Genomic DNA, 18,743 nt, shown 5'->3' on the forward strand with positions numbered 1-18,743 from the left:
TGTCAAGGTAAAGATATTAAAGTGAGTAAAGTCATACTTATTTCTGACACTATTACTGAATGAAGTTTGCTAAAATATGAACATTGAATTAAAACAAAATTTTACAGGATGCCTCAAGCAGATGTACAATGTGCTGTGCTCTAAGAATCACCTATGAAATAAAATGAACAAAGCCAGGAGCAGATGAATTATCATAGATCTGAAGCTCCCAACCCCATCAGTTTGAGAGATATTTACAGTGGCATTGTTTTCGGCTTTTAGATTTTGCAAATTGAGATTGTCTGCATTATTTGGTTCCTGCTCATTGTGATGACCCATTGAGTAATTACACCTGGTGTAGTAACACCAGCTACAGAAACTTAAGAGTTTGGTAAGTTTTTGTTCACAATATTGTGAGGGTTTTAATAGATAAAATGGTGGCTTTGCTTTCCTTTCTATTTAAGCAGTCCTTGGTTCTTTGCTGAAAGGATAGAAAATATTAAAACCCACCACACAATATTGTTGCTTGCTTTTCCAAATGTGACTTACCTAAACCCTACATGCCGGCTCCAGGCTCCAGCAGAATTCCATGGTGAGTGCTGTCACCAGCGTAACGCACACTGGGGCTTCACAAGGAGCAGGAGCCGGTGGGTCTGAATCTAAAAAAGAAAAGTGTCATTTAAGCCAAATGTGCTGAATGCTCCCCTTAGCCTGTCAGCTGGGAGCATTCAGCACATAATTTGAAGGTTTTGCATTCCTCATATCTGTCCAGGACAATACTCCCCGGACTTGCCAACAGCCGAAAACATTAGGACATTGTAAACATCTCTGCTGCTCGGTGATTTACTAGACTGAAAAGATCTTCCTTATTTTGAAAACTTGGTAAAATATGTAAAGCATATTGCTTAAAAAAGAGCGTATTAAGAATTCCTTAAAAAGAATTGCTTGCATCAGTAGCAAAGACTTTTAATAAAAATCACCAAAGTAGTCTAAGCAAGCCAATATTCAAACTGTTGAAAGCTGACTATCCAAGTCTTTCAGTGGGATACCATGAACATTTTCTGCCAATACTGCCGCAGCCTGTCATGGTAAAAAAGCCCCTTAAAAACACACACTCTGCTGGGTTTCATGAGACACCATAGAAATTAAATACTGTTCCCAAATTCAAAGTCTAACGTAATTTTTCTAATAACCATGAGTAGTAACAAACTTCTCCCTTTCCTAAAAGAAACAATGCAGCACTTTTCTTAGTTAAAACACACAATTTTAGTTCTGCCAAACATAGCAAAGTAATTCAATTCCTCATTCCAAACAGAATGCCACATGGCTTCTAATTCACAGCAAATACTGCAGTATTGCTTCAAATAATGTGGTAAGCACATAAAGCTGAGTACATAAAGTACACATAAAGTACAGCACTAAGTGATTTGTAGTCTTGAAATAAAGAGAAATACTATTTTAAGTACATGGATTTATTTAGTAAGTGATAATCCCTCATCAATTATGGAAGTACATATGGATGAGTATTTCCCCACACAACTAAAATCTAGATAGTAACTCAGTGCCAATTCAATATTTGTATGTATTTTCCAGCAAATGTAAAATCAAAAGCAACAAAAACCCTATGAATAAACAACTGGACTGGCTTGTATGATATTTATTTCACTTACTATAACAAAGTGTGTTCATTATGCAATATTTTCGTATTTTATTGGGAAAGAACAAATGCCTTCAGACAAAATATTCAGATTTTGCAGAATGTCACCCTGTTTCAGCAGTCTTCAAACAAGGGTACAACAGATGTTCAAATAAAGATTAATATTTCATTCAGGAATCCCAGATACCTAGCAGAATAACTTTTGTGTACAAAGCTCTGATTGAGTCCGTTTAAGAGGTTGTATTCCTACTATGTCCTATATTTGCAGGATGGAGATAAGATTGTGCCCATGAAAACATTATTTACTTTGTGAACCATTGATCATAGACGCACAATTAAAAATCTTATGCTTTATATTAATGGAAAAACAGAAACTGTTTTTCTTGACACAATTTATCTTACCTCTCAAAACAGAATTTCCTTTTCTACATTCATTCATTCACCTTAAAGGCTTGTGTCTGCTAGCCAGGACTGAGGTAAAGCTGTAATGTGTGTCCTTGCATACAATGAAAGCTGTATTTCCATAATGATGAATTAAAACGCCAATTCCATGTTTTCTATTATCCTCCTTCTCTTCTTTCTCTTAGGATCTTATAATTATTTCATATCAACAGCTTCTACTTTTCTTGGTGAGTTCAAAATCTCATTCATTACCTGGCACTTTATAAGACACTTCTTTCATTTCCATTTCTCGAGTTTCTTGCTATGAAATTGATTAATAAGCTCCATAAATTAGGCATTATGAAACAGTATCTAAACCCTTATTGTTCACAAACCTGTTTCACTGCATCTGAGCTTATTATCTTAGCTATGTGCAGATTTGTGAGAATACCAGATGTGCCACATTCTAAGTCAATACTGGAACACAAAATATTTTAGACTGTCTGACAAAAGCATGCTTCATATTCTGATGTCAAAATCCTTACCTCAAGCATGTTATAGATGATGTAGAGCTTTATGACAGACTGTCCCCTTATCAGATGATACATCATAGAGTAGTCAACATAGTGCATCATGAAGTAGCAGATGACCAATATAACTCCTTTGAGCATGTCACATACCTGAGCAGGTTGCAGCAAACGTCTATCACTGAAATAGAAAGGGCAGAAAGTTCCACTAAATGTCATATACCCACCAAATACAGATGTTACTAAGTCATTATGAATGTACAAAGCTGTTCATCATGGATATATTTTAATGTAGTTTATTATGCCTCCTCCCCTGCCCCTCGCTCCACCACAACGACTATGACCCACATTTATAGATGACACTCACAATCACAGGATCACAGTCTCTTACTAGCCACATCCCTGTAATTAAAACATTATATTTGTTGAGAGCTTCCACTTTTCAATAACCTTCTGTATGCATGCCCTAGGTTTCTAATTTACCTTCCCACTTCCACACAATTCTATGATTTTGACTTCCTCAGGTACAGAAATTGTATTCACTATGATCAAAAAGATATGAAGCAGTCATCTTCAATTTCAGTATAATGAACCAGATGCTGAGGAAGAGGTTGTAAATTCTGTATCTTCATTTAGCTCTAAGCTCTGCAGCAGTAAATGCAAACAATTTGACATCAGAGCTGGAGGTGGATTGTGAACCAAATGCAGAAGTTTTCCATGAGTAACCCAGCAGACTAAAGGAATGATTACACAATTTCTTCCTAGTAAAACTACAGGAAGAAAATAGCTTTATCTCAATTGCCACGACAGTATACATAAGCATAGTGAAATAGCAAGGCCATATTCACGTGTCTATTAACTTAGTTTAGTATTAATAGGATGCAAAGCAGTTAAAAAGCCTTTGAATTATATCAAAAGGTTGAGAATTAAATATAAAAAAGGAGGAAATAATTTATATTAAATATATATATTTTTTTAAATACACTGAAATGCTTCTATAGAAGCTAATGTTTCAAAGAAGTTGCAAGCAATTAGTAAAATTCAAGTAATGAATTTTCAGTTTCTGTATTCTTAAATCAGTAGGTCATCCAGACATTAGACAATGTTCCCATGAACTGATAACACATTTAGAAAAAAAATTAAGAGTTATCTTGTAAAAATGTATGCTATTTGTAAAAAACATCCAAACAGCTACTTATGACCTCTGGAGTAGTTCCACAGACCCTGCAGAGAAGGGTCTGCCACCTCAGTCATTCTATTTTAATCACACCTGGAGTGTTATAATTTGGGTTTCTCTGCTGTTTTCCATGCAAAAGAAATCGCCCTGAAAACAACATTCATACATGCCATCACTCCTGGAACCACACAATGACATTCCACATTGGGCAAATAGGTCATGCTCTTGCTGGGAGTATGAGCAACAAAGTTCCCAGAACTCTCATATTTTACAGTATAACACTTTGAACAGAGAGCAACTGCTCCTTTTATTATATAGTTTTTACTGCATAAACTGTATTAAAAACAATTACATTCTAAATAAAAGAATTCAACCTAGTCCAGCATACCAGAACTGCTTACATAGGCTTTCTCTCCCTAAGAGACATTTTCTTGCTTTCAGAAGTGCTCCAGTAACAAACAATGTTCATGCCATATCTTAGTTCAGCCCAAGTCCTTGACAAAATGCCTCAGTGAATTTTCTTCCTTTCTTCAGTCCCCAAACTGAGTTTTAACTGCAAACACCAATTGAAAAAAATAAAGAAAACTGGATGTGTACCTTTTGCCCACTGCTTAAAAAGGCTATGATTGTCTTTGCATGACACAAAAAAAAAAATGCACCCTCCCCAACCTGCAAAATCACACTTTGAAAATTTAATGCCTTATTTTATTACATCTGAGTTAAATGATTATAGTTATTAAAATATAATAGTATATATGAAATATTTACAAGACTTAAACAAGGTCATGATTAGGATTACTGTTCATAGGCTGAGTAACAGCATATTCCTTTTCCTCGAATCTACTTCCATTTTGGAAGTGTATTCAGTCATTTCTGTACAAGTTGCCCAGCCAACACTCAAACCCTGAAATACAGATTGGGATACAGTCATAAAGGTACTATTATGCCATAACAGTAATGCCAGGCCTTAGCACATGAAAAAGAGAATGAGAATTTTTTTACTCAGAATATCAGCATCTTCATTCTTCCAGCCAACAACTACCTTATCATTAGAGAAGTAGTGAGTACCTGGTAGGGAAAACCTGATGAACAAAAGAGACACCCACCTGAAAATCTCATTCAGGGTCTTTTAAAATTTTGTTAAGGTACCAGTTTTAACAATAGGATGGTCTCACTGAAATGCAGTAGTGAGTAGAATCTGTTTATGAAGCTTCTGAAGGAGTCCAGAAAGATTTTCAAAGGAAAATGCCTTGATGACCACAAGTCAATACAGACTGTGAATATCATGTCAAAGGTTTTCTTGCTTACAAGTAACATCAAGGATGGTCAACCATCAGTCACAAACTGCAGATGTTCTGTACTGGTAACTCTAGCACTCTTCTCCGTGTGTTGATGCTCATCTGACTACACTCAAGTAAAACCAACTCAGGAGAAGCCAATGTAAATGCACACAGCAACCATGACAAGGCACTACAAATTCTGAGAAGAGACTACATAAAACCAGGAGCACAACTGCTCTTCTAAAGGTGGTCTCAACTCTGAAAACTGTCACAGGAGACTAATTCTGTATGAAGTCACATACAAACTTGCACACAGCATCCTAGAAAAGATTTTGAGAATGTGCTATATACAGAACAAACTTGATTATCACTGAAATTTAATTCAAAAACTGCCCTAAAAAGTCAGATCAACAATTCTTGATTGCTGTGCTTTACAGGAATTAAACTTTTGTAGAACAGATCCCATTCAAATAATATTTTTAGAGAATTTCAGAATCATTTAGGTTGGAAAAGACCTTTCAGATAATCGAATCCACCTGTTAACTTATCATTGCCAAGTCCATCATTAAACCACAGTCTATCCATCTTTTAAGTACCTCCAGGGATGGTGATTCCACCACTCCCCTGAGCAGCAACCTGTTCCATTGCTTTACAATAATTTTGGTGAAGAAATTTTTCCTACTATCTGATCCAAGCCTCCCTTGGCATAACTTGAAGTCCTCTTGTCCTCCTGTCTTAACTTGGATTTAGTTTCTCACTAGTCTGTCTGTATGACTAGGAAAAAAAACTGCAATAAACAATATTTTTTTTTGACATCTTCATTAAAAATACAATCTATCAATATTCTATCCAAAGTTCTAAATAACTTCTTGTGCTTCTCATTCACACGGGAAGCAGAACCAACAGTAATGCTGTGACAATTTCAGAACAAGTGTCCTGGTTTGGGCTGGGACACAGCACCTTTTATTTTTAGTAGCTGGTTTTTTTTGATTTAGTGTAAGAATGATGATAACACACTGAATGTTTTGGTTGGTACTAAGAAGTGCTTACCCTGAGTCAAGGATTTTTCAGTGTCATTTGCTCTACTAGTGAGGAGCTGCACAGAAGGCTGGCATAGAATATTGCCAGGACAGGATGTCCCAAACTAGCCAAAGGGATATTCCACACCACAGAGCATCACACCCAGTATATAAACTGGGAGTGTTACCCAGAATGGGGTCTATCACTGTTCAGGGACTGGCTGGGTACCAGGCAGTGGCTGGTGGACAACTCTGTCACTTGTTTCTCTTAGAGTTCTGTTAGATTCTCTCCTTCTCCTTTTCATTACTATTATTATTGTCATATTTAGTATTATTATTAGCAGATTTTGTTTCAATTAATAAATTGTTTTTATCTCAACCCATGAGCTTTACCAAAACTTTCCAATTCCCTTCCCCATGGGTAGAAGAAGGAAGGAGTGAGTGAGTGGCTGCATGGTACTTAGTTGCCAGCTGGGACTAAACCACAACATCTTAGTCACAAAAATATCCTCACAGTTTCAATTTCCTCAGTTTGATGACAGAAGAGCTGTCATCATCTAAACCCTCTACTACGTACAAGGGATTACTGCAAAGATTAACTACAGAAAACTGCTTTCTAGAAAGTAAGAAGAGTAAGAAGATCCTGGCATTTAAAATATATACCAGTGCTCTTTCACTGTACACTAGAAAAGACCCTTTCATATTGACTAAACAAGTAATCTACAGTGTACCGCTAACATGTTTCCAATTGAGAGAGATTAACATGTCTCCTCCATAAATCCATAGAAGCATTTTTATTGTAGCAGAATCATCTTCCACTTTGGTTAATAACATTTAAAAAAGGATTTTGAGGTGTGGTTCTGCATACAATATAGAAAAGAGAAAATTATTTCCTACAAAGACAAGGAAACCAAGTAAATGGATTAAGTCTCATGATTTTTCACCTTTTGGTGGATACACAGAACTGATTGCAAAGCCTGCAGCAATGCAATGATGCAGTCAGTGTTCAGTGAGAGCTGACCACTGCAGTTTTAGTGCACAATCAGGCACACAGTTCAATCTGTATTTGTCATAAATCATTCCTATCCTCTGCATTAAGCTGTTTAATACACAGAAACACACACAGGTTGATGCGATTTCATGCCTGTCATAGCATCCCAGCATTCTGCATTCATTTTTCTCAATATGTGTTTTTACTTATTGTCTCCAGTAACTACTCACTGCCAATATTGAAAAGTACTTTCAGGACATCTTAAGCACTAATTAATCAGACCTGATTAGTATCACACACCAACTCATACTGCTGTAGTCATGCACATCATGAGTACCACGGAATCTCAAAGAAACAAAATTAAAAGCTCACATTGGCCAAGCTACGACAACTACAAAAAAGCCAAAAAACAAACAAGAAGAACACAACATAGTGCTGGTAATTTCAATACCTCACTTTAAAGTAGGGACCCAAGTTTTTAAGAATTAGACATTACTGAGCTGATGTGAAAACTCAGAGTGTGATATTGTACAACTTTAGAAACCATTAAATGGAGATATGAGAAGCTGAAACAGCTTAGCTCACTTCCAAACACTGCACATTTTTACAGCTGTGCATGAAGTATGACAGAATACCAATACGAAAATTACATGTGGGTCTTATTTCTCATAAGTGACAAAATGAGAACAATAATTAAAGTGCACTACAATGATACAACTCCAATCACTCTGGCAGCAAGGTAACAAAGCAGTGGGCAGAAGAATTTTTCTGTAGAAAGCAGTTAGTCTTTTCCTTCAAAGCTATCCCAGGCATACAGTGATGCTGCACAAGTGAGTTAAATATTAACACTTGCCTGGCTTTAGTGAACTCTGCTCTTGAAAGATGGTATCATGAGAGCCTGTGTCCAAGATGTAGTTCCTCTAATGTCCTACCAGATTCCAGAAATAATGTTACATGGTTTCAAAATTTAGCTGGATATAATTTACCTCACAATTTTCACACCTCAAACCAGTAAATAGAAGGATCCAGAGCATCTGGACTGTCCTTGATATACACCTTGTTACAATACATGATTTATATCTTTTCATATAATTATTTTCTGGATTATTTGAGCAACCTGGTTTAGTGGAAGGTGCCCCTGCCCATGGCAGGGGGGCTGGAACTGGTGATCTTTATGGTCCCTTCCAACCCAAACCATTCAATGATTCTATGATTATTCCATTACAACTTCAAATATTTTTTGCTTTGAGTCATGCACTCTAAGATGCTCTTTACAGAATTTTACAAGTGGTTTCATTATGCTAAGTCTTAAGTTCCCACATTAGCTGTATAGCATAGAGTATCAAGGAATCAAATTTTAAAACTTCTTCAAACAGCCAAGTATCTTAATACTAAAGAGTAAGACTTATCCATTCTATTATCCACTATGTTAAATCTTATATTGCTTTACTATTACTATCACTGACTACACCAAAATGTTTAAACATGAGATGATCCTTCAACCTGCATGAATTCAGTGAAAATCCAAGCATTCCTTTACAGATAAACTCTCTTGGCACTGTAATTTAACCAGTAAATTATGACAATACAGAAAAAAATCACACAGAGACTTCCCCATTCTACAGCATGTACTTAACAAGATGTTCAAACTCCTCAGCCTTTGGGTATATTTATCTTTACATCTACTAATTGACAGAAAATCTCCACTGAAACAAAGCCTCACTTCTCAGAACAACATAAACAAAGAAATCCATACTTTAGGTGATATACAAACTTATTATTAATTTAACATTTAACATAGTGATACTATGCAAGCCACACTACTATACCTCTCTATTCCACCTCAGCATGCTTCTGTTTCAGCCCAGTCAGTTGTTAGAAAAGCAGAACCATGCCACACTCAATGCTTACCCTACAGTATTTACAGCAGTTCAAAGTGAAACTATGGCAAAATTTCCACAATGCACTGATTGACATCAACCAGGAACTGAGCAAATCAGTGTTACAGAAAAAACCTACTTTTTACAAAAATCAAGGGTTAATACTCATGCTTCAAACTTTCCAATTTATGGTTTGTGAACCATGAGACAAATTTAGGAAGTGTAAATCCAAGTCTTTCCTCTGTTTAGAAAACCATTGGATCTGTGTATATCCCCTCCCTTCAGAAGGCTAAAAGCAAGCAAACTGCCTCACAAATATGCAAACTAATTACTTCTAGAATACTAGTATATTCTATAAAATTAAATTAAAATAGTATCAAATTAGAATGTTACCAAATATACTGGCTGCCCACAAACTTAGATAAGTTTTAGGAAAAACAACAATTTTTTTTTTCCAAGATGACTTGTGACACTTGTAAAAAATCCCCTCTGTTACAAAATCAAGTCAAACTTATATCACAATCTACATAAAACACCTACCCAATGAAGAAAATTCTAGTGTGAAAACCAGTGCTCATCATAAGCAAACCCAATTCAAAGTTTAAGGAACTAGTTGAACTAGTTATCTGTCTGTAATTTTCAAGGTATTTCTATTTAACATCATACTCAAAATGCCATGATCCACATTTTATACAGCATTAAGACTTCTGTCTCCATCTACTGGCTGAAAAGCTTTAGGTTCCATCATCCATAGGGGCTGTGACTACACAGATTGTCATGCTACTGATCCTTAATGTTTGCTACTGAACAGCATGATGGATTTCACAGTAATTTCTCTTTAATAAATTAAAGGAGCAAAGCAGCTCATGGTTTTCAAAGCATTGGTATCTACCCCTCCAAACTTGTTTTTGTTCCAAAAGCTGTACAACTGAATTTACTCAGCATCAAGCAGAGTGTTATTAAAAATAAATCACAGTTTACTAATATTTGCCTTTAATATGTTCAAAATCACAAGTAGCTAATGAACAAGATTGCTTAAGCAAGTGATCTCCAAGAAAACCAAGATTGTGTGTCGGGCATTTTAATAAGATTTGCTTATTGAATTTAAAGTAGTTAAACCATTTGGAACACGAAATGCAACCTGGACAAAAATAAATTTGTTCTTGCTGTATAAAAAAGCTTAAAAGAAGTCTCACTACAGTTGCTTCTGGTATGCTTTTCAGCAACTGAAACTACAAAATGAACAATGCTTTCACTACATTGTGTAATCTGCAGACAAGTACACTTGTCTGTGAATTTAGTTACTTTGGCATCAAACCCATATGCACTCTGAATATATTATTTTAAACTTAACTACACAGACTGTCACATGATGTCATATGATACCTTTATTTTTATCTTACAGGCCTCCTGGTGCTCCTCAATTCTTCACTAGTCTGATTACATATGGTTTTCTAATCATCTTTTAGAGTCATTTGGGTTTTGATTGTTTTGGTTTTTGTAAATCCACAGGCATTCAAGTATTTTCTTGTTTATTGATACAATTCACTGTATTTTAATGGGTTCCTTTAGTTTAGACTATTTAGTCTCATCCAAATAAATGACATGAATAATTCTCACTCATAATAATTCATTACTCTAAACAATTACTTCTATGAAGTCAACACACAAAATTTCCAATACTGATGTCATATATACAGTAATTTAAAGATATGAATACACTGTCACTGCAAAAATGTTTTAGATGGATATTTTCATCTTAATAACATACACATATATATATTTTAAAGCTTTTATAAAAATAGTAATTTTATAAATGTTGACACTTATAATGCCCTTTTTATTTGGGTTTATTGTTCTGCTAATAACGCACTGAAGACATCTTTTATCATTTTACAAATTTAAGCATGTATTTTACAGCAAACCTCTTCTACCTGTATTATTTATTCAATGCTAACATTTTCAAACAGGCAACCACTGAGGAGTGTAATAATATATTTCAGTTATTGATATTGTGGTCTAGTTAAAGTTTTGCTCAGGTATCTTTTCTTTCTCCATTTTACATTGAAGATACTTGGATGGTTTTGTTTTGTGTGTAGTTTTTACCAAACTCTCTATCCTTCATAAAAGAACTGTGGTGTCATGAATTTCTAATTTTACATGAAGCACTAACAAAAATTATTACATTAACACATAAAGGTATATTTTCCTGTTAGCATAATTAAAGATGTAAGGGAAAATAAAATCCAAGCAAGGTTGTCTGAAGAGTATACTTGCCCACATAAGTACACACTAAAATTTTTTTTAATGGACTATGTGATCTATTGAAATATTTTCCTACAATTATGCTCAAGTTTGGCTTCAGGAAAAGAAACTACTTTGAGCAAATCTAATTTCCAGCTTGAGATTTTAACAAGTGATACACCATACACTATACAGGACTTCACTGATGTACAGTTGTGATTCTACAGACTGATAAGAAAAATATGTCCCAAATGTGGACTTCTAAGAAACTGAGAGCCGAGCTTGCCAAAATTAGGTGGCATTGCATTTCTCAAACAACAAAAAGCCTCTACATGCACACAATACAGCACGAGACCATGCTAAGAATGAAACAAAACCAACCTTGCTGTTAGGCCCCGATGAGAGCTGTCTCAAAAAAATAAAAAAAAAAAACAAAACGAGGTTTCAAAAGAGTGACAACTAGAATAAGCTTTCATTAGGCTTTTATTTTTTAAATAACAGAATCAAATATAACTGAAGATAGTTAACAAACATATGCTGAAGTGCTGTATTTTATTATACATAGAATTATCTATGAGTCTAATACTAAGACACCTGGCAATGAATTCCCTACGACTGAGGTTAAGCATTACAGAAAATACCTGCTTTAAGTACAAACAAAAATATAGCTATGCACCTGACTGAAGCAGTACTTAGAAGAAACCTCAAAAAGGCTAAGGCATTATAAGCTGAAGTACAGCAGGGGCTATAGTTTTTCCAAGATATTCTTTTTTAAACTGGACCAAATTGGTCCATAGGCACTCTATGTGAAAAATGCTTTAAATCTAAGATAACTCATTTCCACAATGATGTAAAGTTACACAAGAAAATACACCTACCACAAATTGCACTGAATCAATTTCATGTGTTTGTTATTAAAACTAAGTTTTGGTTTCTCCTTTGAGGTATGTTGGTTAATTTAGCTATACTACCCATTTGTAACCAGCCTTTTTGCTGATTACCTGTAGATGTGTGAATTTGGCTGACAGCACAGAAGGAAAAAGAAAATCAGGATTTACTCACCAAGGAGGAATCCCTGTGACACCACATTCCATCCTATAAAGGAAGTGAAAGTGCTCTTCCCTTCGGTCTGATTTACAAGAAAGAAAGAAAGAGAAGGTTGTAATGTTGCTACACTATGCACTGTTATGGAAAGGAGCAAGGAGTACTTGATCTGAGAGTATACTACAGGAAAAAAATGAATGCATCTTCCTTTTTTGGTTGGTAGAAAGCTACACATTTTGGTGGGCAGATGCACAACATCCTAAATGAACTTCAGGTGATAAGGAAGTTTATGGATTTCATAGCTAAATTCCTCAAAGAAAAAAAAAGGCTTGGGAGTAAGTGTACAACAGAGGTTCAAATTTTTTTAATAGCCTGATAACATGAACAAATAAATAATGTCCATAAGAAGAATGCCACTGTATTTGTTTGTTTTATTGTTCCAGATCTGCTTTGTTTCTACAGTTTCTTTCTTGGAATAATGTTGTTCTATTTATTTCCTACCAAAAAAACAGGAATCTGTAAACTCACAGGAGGCCAATTAGAATTTTAAGATGTACATACAGTATAGCTGAAGTTATTCATGTTATTGCTGACAGGACCTAAATTCACTTATTTCAGAGAGCAGAGTAAAAGAAAAATACAGAACAGGTATTTACAATCTATCTATATCTACTTCCACATGGAAGAATTCACAGAATATTCTGAGTTGGAAGGGAACCCACAAGGATCATTAAGTCCAACTCTTAAATAAATGGCCTGCACAGTGATTGAACTCACAACTGTGGTGTCATTAGCACCATGCTCCAGTTCCTGGTGGGATTCAGCTCTGGTGTGAGGCACTGGAGGTGCTGGGGCATGTGAGGGGTGGGTGGGTGCTGCTCACAAAAGCAGGATCTTGTTGGGCTTCCACTATCAAGGTGCTGCCCTCATCCCTGGACCCACTCCTGGCAGTGGGAACTGGGGAACCCCTGAAGATGAGGTGTGTGTGGGAGGTATCTTGTAAAGGTTTTGTCAATCTATCTTTACATGTAAGAAAATACATAATCTTCTACTGTATTTTTTTGAGAAAACTACAATTTGGAGAAAAACCCCTCACTTTCCCTCCCAAATCTTTTCTTGTTTTGTGGAGATGATGGAAAATGCCTTCAAACATAATTAAATTGGGAGTCTTATCAGAGTTTCACTAACACACAATTTTAGCTTTCATATCATGGCGCTTTACAAATAATACAGAAGAGCTTTTCCACAATCCCACATTGCCCTTTATTGGCATGCAACATATTTTCAAGAAAAATAATAAGTTAGCTCTATGAAAGAGCTTCAAAACAGGCAGCGATATTAATCTACCCAGAATCTCTGGGCCTGAGGTATTGATCAAAAAATTGTCTGAATTGTAAATGAATGTCTAAATTGTAAATGAAACTTTCAACCTTGGGCAGAGTCAGTTTTAGGAACCTGTCACCAAGGACTCTAATTCAAACAGAACTCCACCAGGTCCACTGCTCTGTCTACCTTGGCACATACTTCACTGGAACGATGAATCTTTGATGCTGTCAAAGAATGTTTTAATAAAGTGAGAATAGTCTATAAGATTCAAAGAGAATAATTTGGGAAAGTTCTTTTTATTGTCTCAAAAGAAAATACAGTAGAGCTGATTTTTTTTTTATTTCAGAAGATGTAATCTAATTTTGTGAAGTGCTTGTTAATTTTTTTTAAAAGCACCCTGCTACTTATAGAGCACAGACTAATGAAGTTGCACCTGCCAAAACTACCAAAACCATGTGATGATTCAGCCCTTGCCAGTTTGATCTCAGTAATTAAACAAAGCATTTAGTTCACTCAATGATAGTCTTGGATTCTTCTGACTAAAGTTCTTGAAGTTTTTTAAAAGATTGCTTTGTCAGCACCAATATAGTTCTGACAAAAACACAGAACTAAATTTGCTCAAAAGGAAAGATCAAGTGATGAGGAAGGATGATAGAAGTCAAACTGAAGTGCTTACACTGTCTAGGCAGAAAAAATAAACTATTTTCTTTAAGATACATTACTCTTTCTTTCCTTTCAGAACTCCGTAAAATGAAATATTCCAACATGTGAAAGAGGCTATAAACCACTTCCCCTACATTTAAGCACTTTGCATAATATACCCTAGACAGGAATTAGCTCATTTATATAGAATGTGGTTTTATTGTTTAAAAAAAGGGTAATATAATCTTTCTCTACACTGAAAAGAGAAGATAGAATTATGAGGAAATAAATAAACTGAAGAGAAAACTGGAAGGGAAACAGAACACTCACTGCTCAATTACTCCACTGAGATGTTGAAAGAAAAGTCAGGATGAAGGGAGGAGCACTTTTATTTACTACACAGAATGGAATATGATGTGGCAGGTTCAAGTAACAACTAGTCAACATTTATTTGATATTTGCAAGGAAGAACAAGCCAGAAGATAAACAGCCACCTGCTTTGTAAGTACCTTTTATAATTACAAATGTGCTTTACTTACTCAACTCTATTTTGTTACAAATACATAAAAATGTATTTCCTGAGCTGGAAGAAAATCACAAATACTTTTTGCCATAACAAATTAAATCAGCATAACTACAAAAACCAAAAAAAACCCCAAAAATTCAAAGTGCAGGCTCTGAATACTTGGAAATAAGAATTATTACATCTGAAGAAGTTCCATTACATACTATGAGTCCTAAAACTTTCAGTAAAAAGCCACAAACTTTAGAACATGAATGAATTCAACAAACCCTCTACTGAACAACTGCAGATTCTAGTGAACTAAATTCCAACACATTGGAAGAAATTGTGAAGGAATTGCTTCTGGAGTTGTTACAAAAACAAAGACTTCTTCACTCAAGATAATCGCAGTTTCACAGCGTCTTACTTGATAACACTTTAACACAGGCAAGTTCAACAGATTAAACCACTTTTTATTGTCCCTGACACACAAAATACTGTCAAGCAAGCAGACTAAATATTAGCATTGCAGGTGCATGTATGCATATATACACATATCACACACGAGTGCATATGGTGCTTCAAATGTCAGTTTTGTCAGCATATTGAGCAACAACCTAAAACAGTAATTGATCTTTGAAATCTTTAATTGTAATTTCAGAAGAGCAGAAAATTTCTTTGCCGAAAGCAAAGCTGAGTTTATAAACGAGGAAGAACATTTTTAAAACAGAAAAAAGTAAGATTCAAATGATACACCGAACTTCATTACATTTACCTGAATTTAGTAATAACATCTATACAGATATCTACAAATAGGCACAGAATTTGCCTTGTCATCAGGCTAAAACCAAACAACTGTCATTTCTACACAGCTAAGAAAACTCTCTTGACCTACTAAGTCTGAGGTTCAGTGCAAAATTAACAGCACAATAAAACATTAGAGACTGCCATCTAGTGCCTATGCTTAGCATCACCAAATACAAACATCTCAGCTTTGGACTATATTTCACAATATTATTTTTTTGCAACTAACTAGCATTTGCTTGTAATCAGAACATACATTTCTAAACTATGCATCTAAAAGATCTTCACATATAAAAGATAATATTGATAATGCAAATACAACATAATTTAAAAAAAAAATCAGTAACCATAAATCAACTTCATGTTTTGGAAAATTTAGAATAAAGATCCTGAAGTCTTTATTTATCAAGAAAAAAAATTACATCAATACAAATGCTCCTTTTATTTTAGACTACACTTAAGGTTTACACAGCCAACTTTACCATGAAGTAGCAGGTTTTATGAAGGAGATTAATTCTATCCAATTTTTGATGCCTATACCAGAAAAGCTAAAAACTTTATGTATTAGCAACTTCTTAGTATTGATATGAACAGAAAATCAAGGCATTAAGATCCAATATTTCTTAATATTCTGCTTGGTTTTCCTCTCCATGCTTCACTCCCTAGGATTCTTCAGAGGAAAGAAAAGAACACTTTTTATTCAGGGATCTTTTCAGCAACGTTTTCCATGAAAATAAAGAAAGCCTTAACTGTTAAAAAATAAACAACTTCTGTTTTGATATCGAAGAGCCTATCAAAATACATGAACCAAGTCTAAGAAATTTTAAAAAAATGTTCACATAGATGTTAGGTAAAAGAACAAAACTATAAGGTAAGGTTACATCTCTCTCCTTTACTAACCTGAATATGCCTAAGTGGTGCTGTTATCAAACTGCTGTGTCTGAAGGAAGCAATGGTGACAGTTAGTGACTGCTGGTAAAGCTTAAAGGTCACACACACACACCTTTACTTTGGCTAGCTTAGACTGAGACTTCTATTCTTCAGTGGAAGAAGTGATTAGTAGTTCAAACAGTACTGAAAGGCCATAAAATGAAGCATACACATAAATGGTGAAATATCATTGAAGGGTATCAACACCTTTCTCTTGAATCAACTTACCGTAAGCCATAGCAAGGCAAAGTGATGAACCGGAACATTGCCAGAAAAACTCTCAAAGGAAGCAGGGTGAACACATACAGAAAAGCATCCAGGCACAAAAAGATTCCAAAAAACATCAACTAAATTACAAAAATAAACAGAAGTATGTTAGTAGTTTATAAAATTCACAGAAAGTTTATAAAGAATTATGCTATGAAATATACATTTACATAAGACTAATTAACCAAATAAGCACAATATTCTCACTTGTTCAATCAGCTGAACCATAAAAAAAATTAACATGCTGTGCATTTGAAGACTATTCAGCAATTCTGCACCACAAGGTCCAAGTAATGAAGGCTTTTGTAGAATTTCACAGCTCACTGCACTTAGTATTTATTTAATATATAAACAGCAGTTGAATATAGCTGCCACTCACTTTCCAATGGTAACTTTCCTGTAAGGTTAACAAAGTTCATGTTTTAACCTTAGGGGGAAAACCAACAGAGTTGTGCATAAATGTGCACAGCCCTTTTCTTCTTATCTCCTTTTTCAACATTATTTCCTCACCCCAAAAAGTTTCTATTACCTTGTAAATTTTCTATTGCACAGCTAATGACAGCTGTGGTAGATCTCCTTCAAGGAATCCAGAAATTCTTTTTCTTCTTCATACAAAGAATATAACATATGAAGTTTAAATGTCTTATCCTTAATTTACACAAACATTAAATTAATTACAGCTAATTACAGCTCTGGTAGATCTCCTTCAAGGAATCCAGAAATTCTTTTTCTTCTTCATACAAAGAATATAACATACAAAGTTTAAATGTCTTATCCTTAATTTACACAAACATTAAAGCCATTCATTGTGGCTACAAGCCAAGCAACTCTATGATAATTAAACTAGACATAAACTCCACAATTCCAACTCCCATATACCAGACTCTCCCCATATGACATTCCTTCTTTATCTGCTCTTTAAATGATTCTGTGTTCTATCTAAATGAAGTCTAGAAATATGGTTTTATGCTTCTGTCAGACCATGAGCTAGTAATTTTTCCTGCAAGGATAATCCTATACAAGCCAGTTTAACTGGCTGCACAATAAAGACTAGCAACATCTAAGCAGACCCACATATCCATGTCAGATATGTATTTACATGTGGAAGTTGTATGTACTGCTGATGGGAAAGGAAGATAGTGGGGTGAGGGTGTAAACCAAAGTACAAGCAAATTACTTTTAGCTCTCAGTCCCTCTGCCTTTCAAAGTACCTTCTTTGTTAGCTTGTGAAATGGCCACTCCCATGTCCAGGGAGCCCTCTTACACCTCATACATTGTAACTCCAAAAGCAATCCCACAGACTGCACCCCAGAACAACTATCTACAAGCCACATAAAACAACTGACTTAGGCACAACTGTACTGCCATCATTCCTGAATTTTTATTTTCCTTTATAATATTATTTCAACCAATTCTACACTGGTAGAATACTTCAATACCATCATGATGTAAAGGTCTCTTTCCTGATATTTATTCATTCATCTCAAGTACTATTATCTAAAGTACTATATACTATTTTCTAAAATGTCATCATTTTTAGTTATTATTCAAAGTTATCAGGAGCAGTGGTTACATGAACTGTAGATAAATTTATGCACTGCCTTAATATGTCATTAAGCTATCTATGTATTTTAAAATAACTTTTAAACTAGGTATTGAATATTAAAGCAATGAAGATGACCAGAACTGAATACTTAGTATTTTTAAACTCCTTAACCCCAACAAAACAGAAAGATAGCCTGTCATTTTGCTTGTGTTCTTTGAGGACATCCTTATAATCTCAAAAACAATGCTACTTTTTCTTTTAGATCTAGACAGATTTCTTCTCCCCAAGTGCAATGGCAGTTTTTCACATTCTATAAACTTGCATTAAGATTTGCAATTATTGCTGAATGTCCTCATTTTCCCAATATTTTTACTACATGCACCCAATGAAATAAAATCAGTGCTAAACCTTCTACTCCTTTCTGTAAACATTATTTTTGCTGCTCCATTAAGGAACTAACAGAAAAGCCTACAGAGCTTTTCCATCATCATAACTATAATTTAACACAGGAGCACAAAGTTTGAGATCAACTGAAAACTGTTCCCTT

General features: G+C 34.8%; 1 protein-coding gene across 2 annotated transcripts in view; it reads right to left on the bottom strand.

Annotated features, from left to right (window-relative positions):
* Positions 1-18,743, bottom strand: part of TAPT1 (transmembrane anterior posterior transformation 1) — a 49,545-nt gene that overhangs the window by 23,701 nt on the left and 7,101 nt on the right. The window contains exons 3-5 of one of the 2 annotated variants that reach the window (XM_071447189.1): positions 16,612-16,730; positions 11,517-11,540; positions 2,563-2,725 (exon numbers count right to left, since the gene is read on the bottom strand). In XM_071447189.1, the coding sequence (XP_071303290.1) occupies positions 2,563-2,725; positions 11,517-11,540; positions 16,612-16,730 (306 nt within the window). The remainder of the gene's footprint in view (positions 1-2,562; positions 2,726-11,516; positions 11,541-16,611; positions 16,731-18,743) is intronic. The other variant, XM_071447190.1, reaches the window with a different exon arrangement.

This window comes from Agelaius tricolor, unplaced genomic scaffold (assembly GCF_023055355.1).
Source record: "Agelaius tricolor isolate 1412-34295 unplaced genomic scaffold, bAgeTri1.0.p SCAF_24, whole genome shotgun sequence".
In the NCBI taxonomy this organism is placed as follows: Eukaryota; Metazoa; Chordata; class Aves; order Passeriformes; family Icteridae; genus Agelaius; species Agelaius tricolor.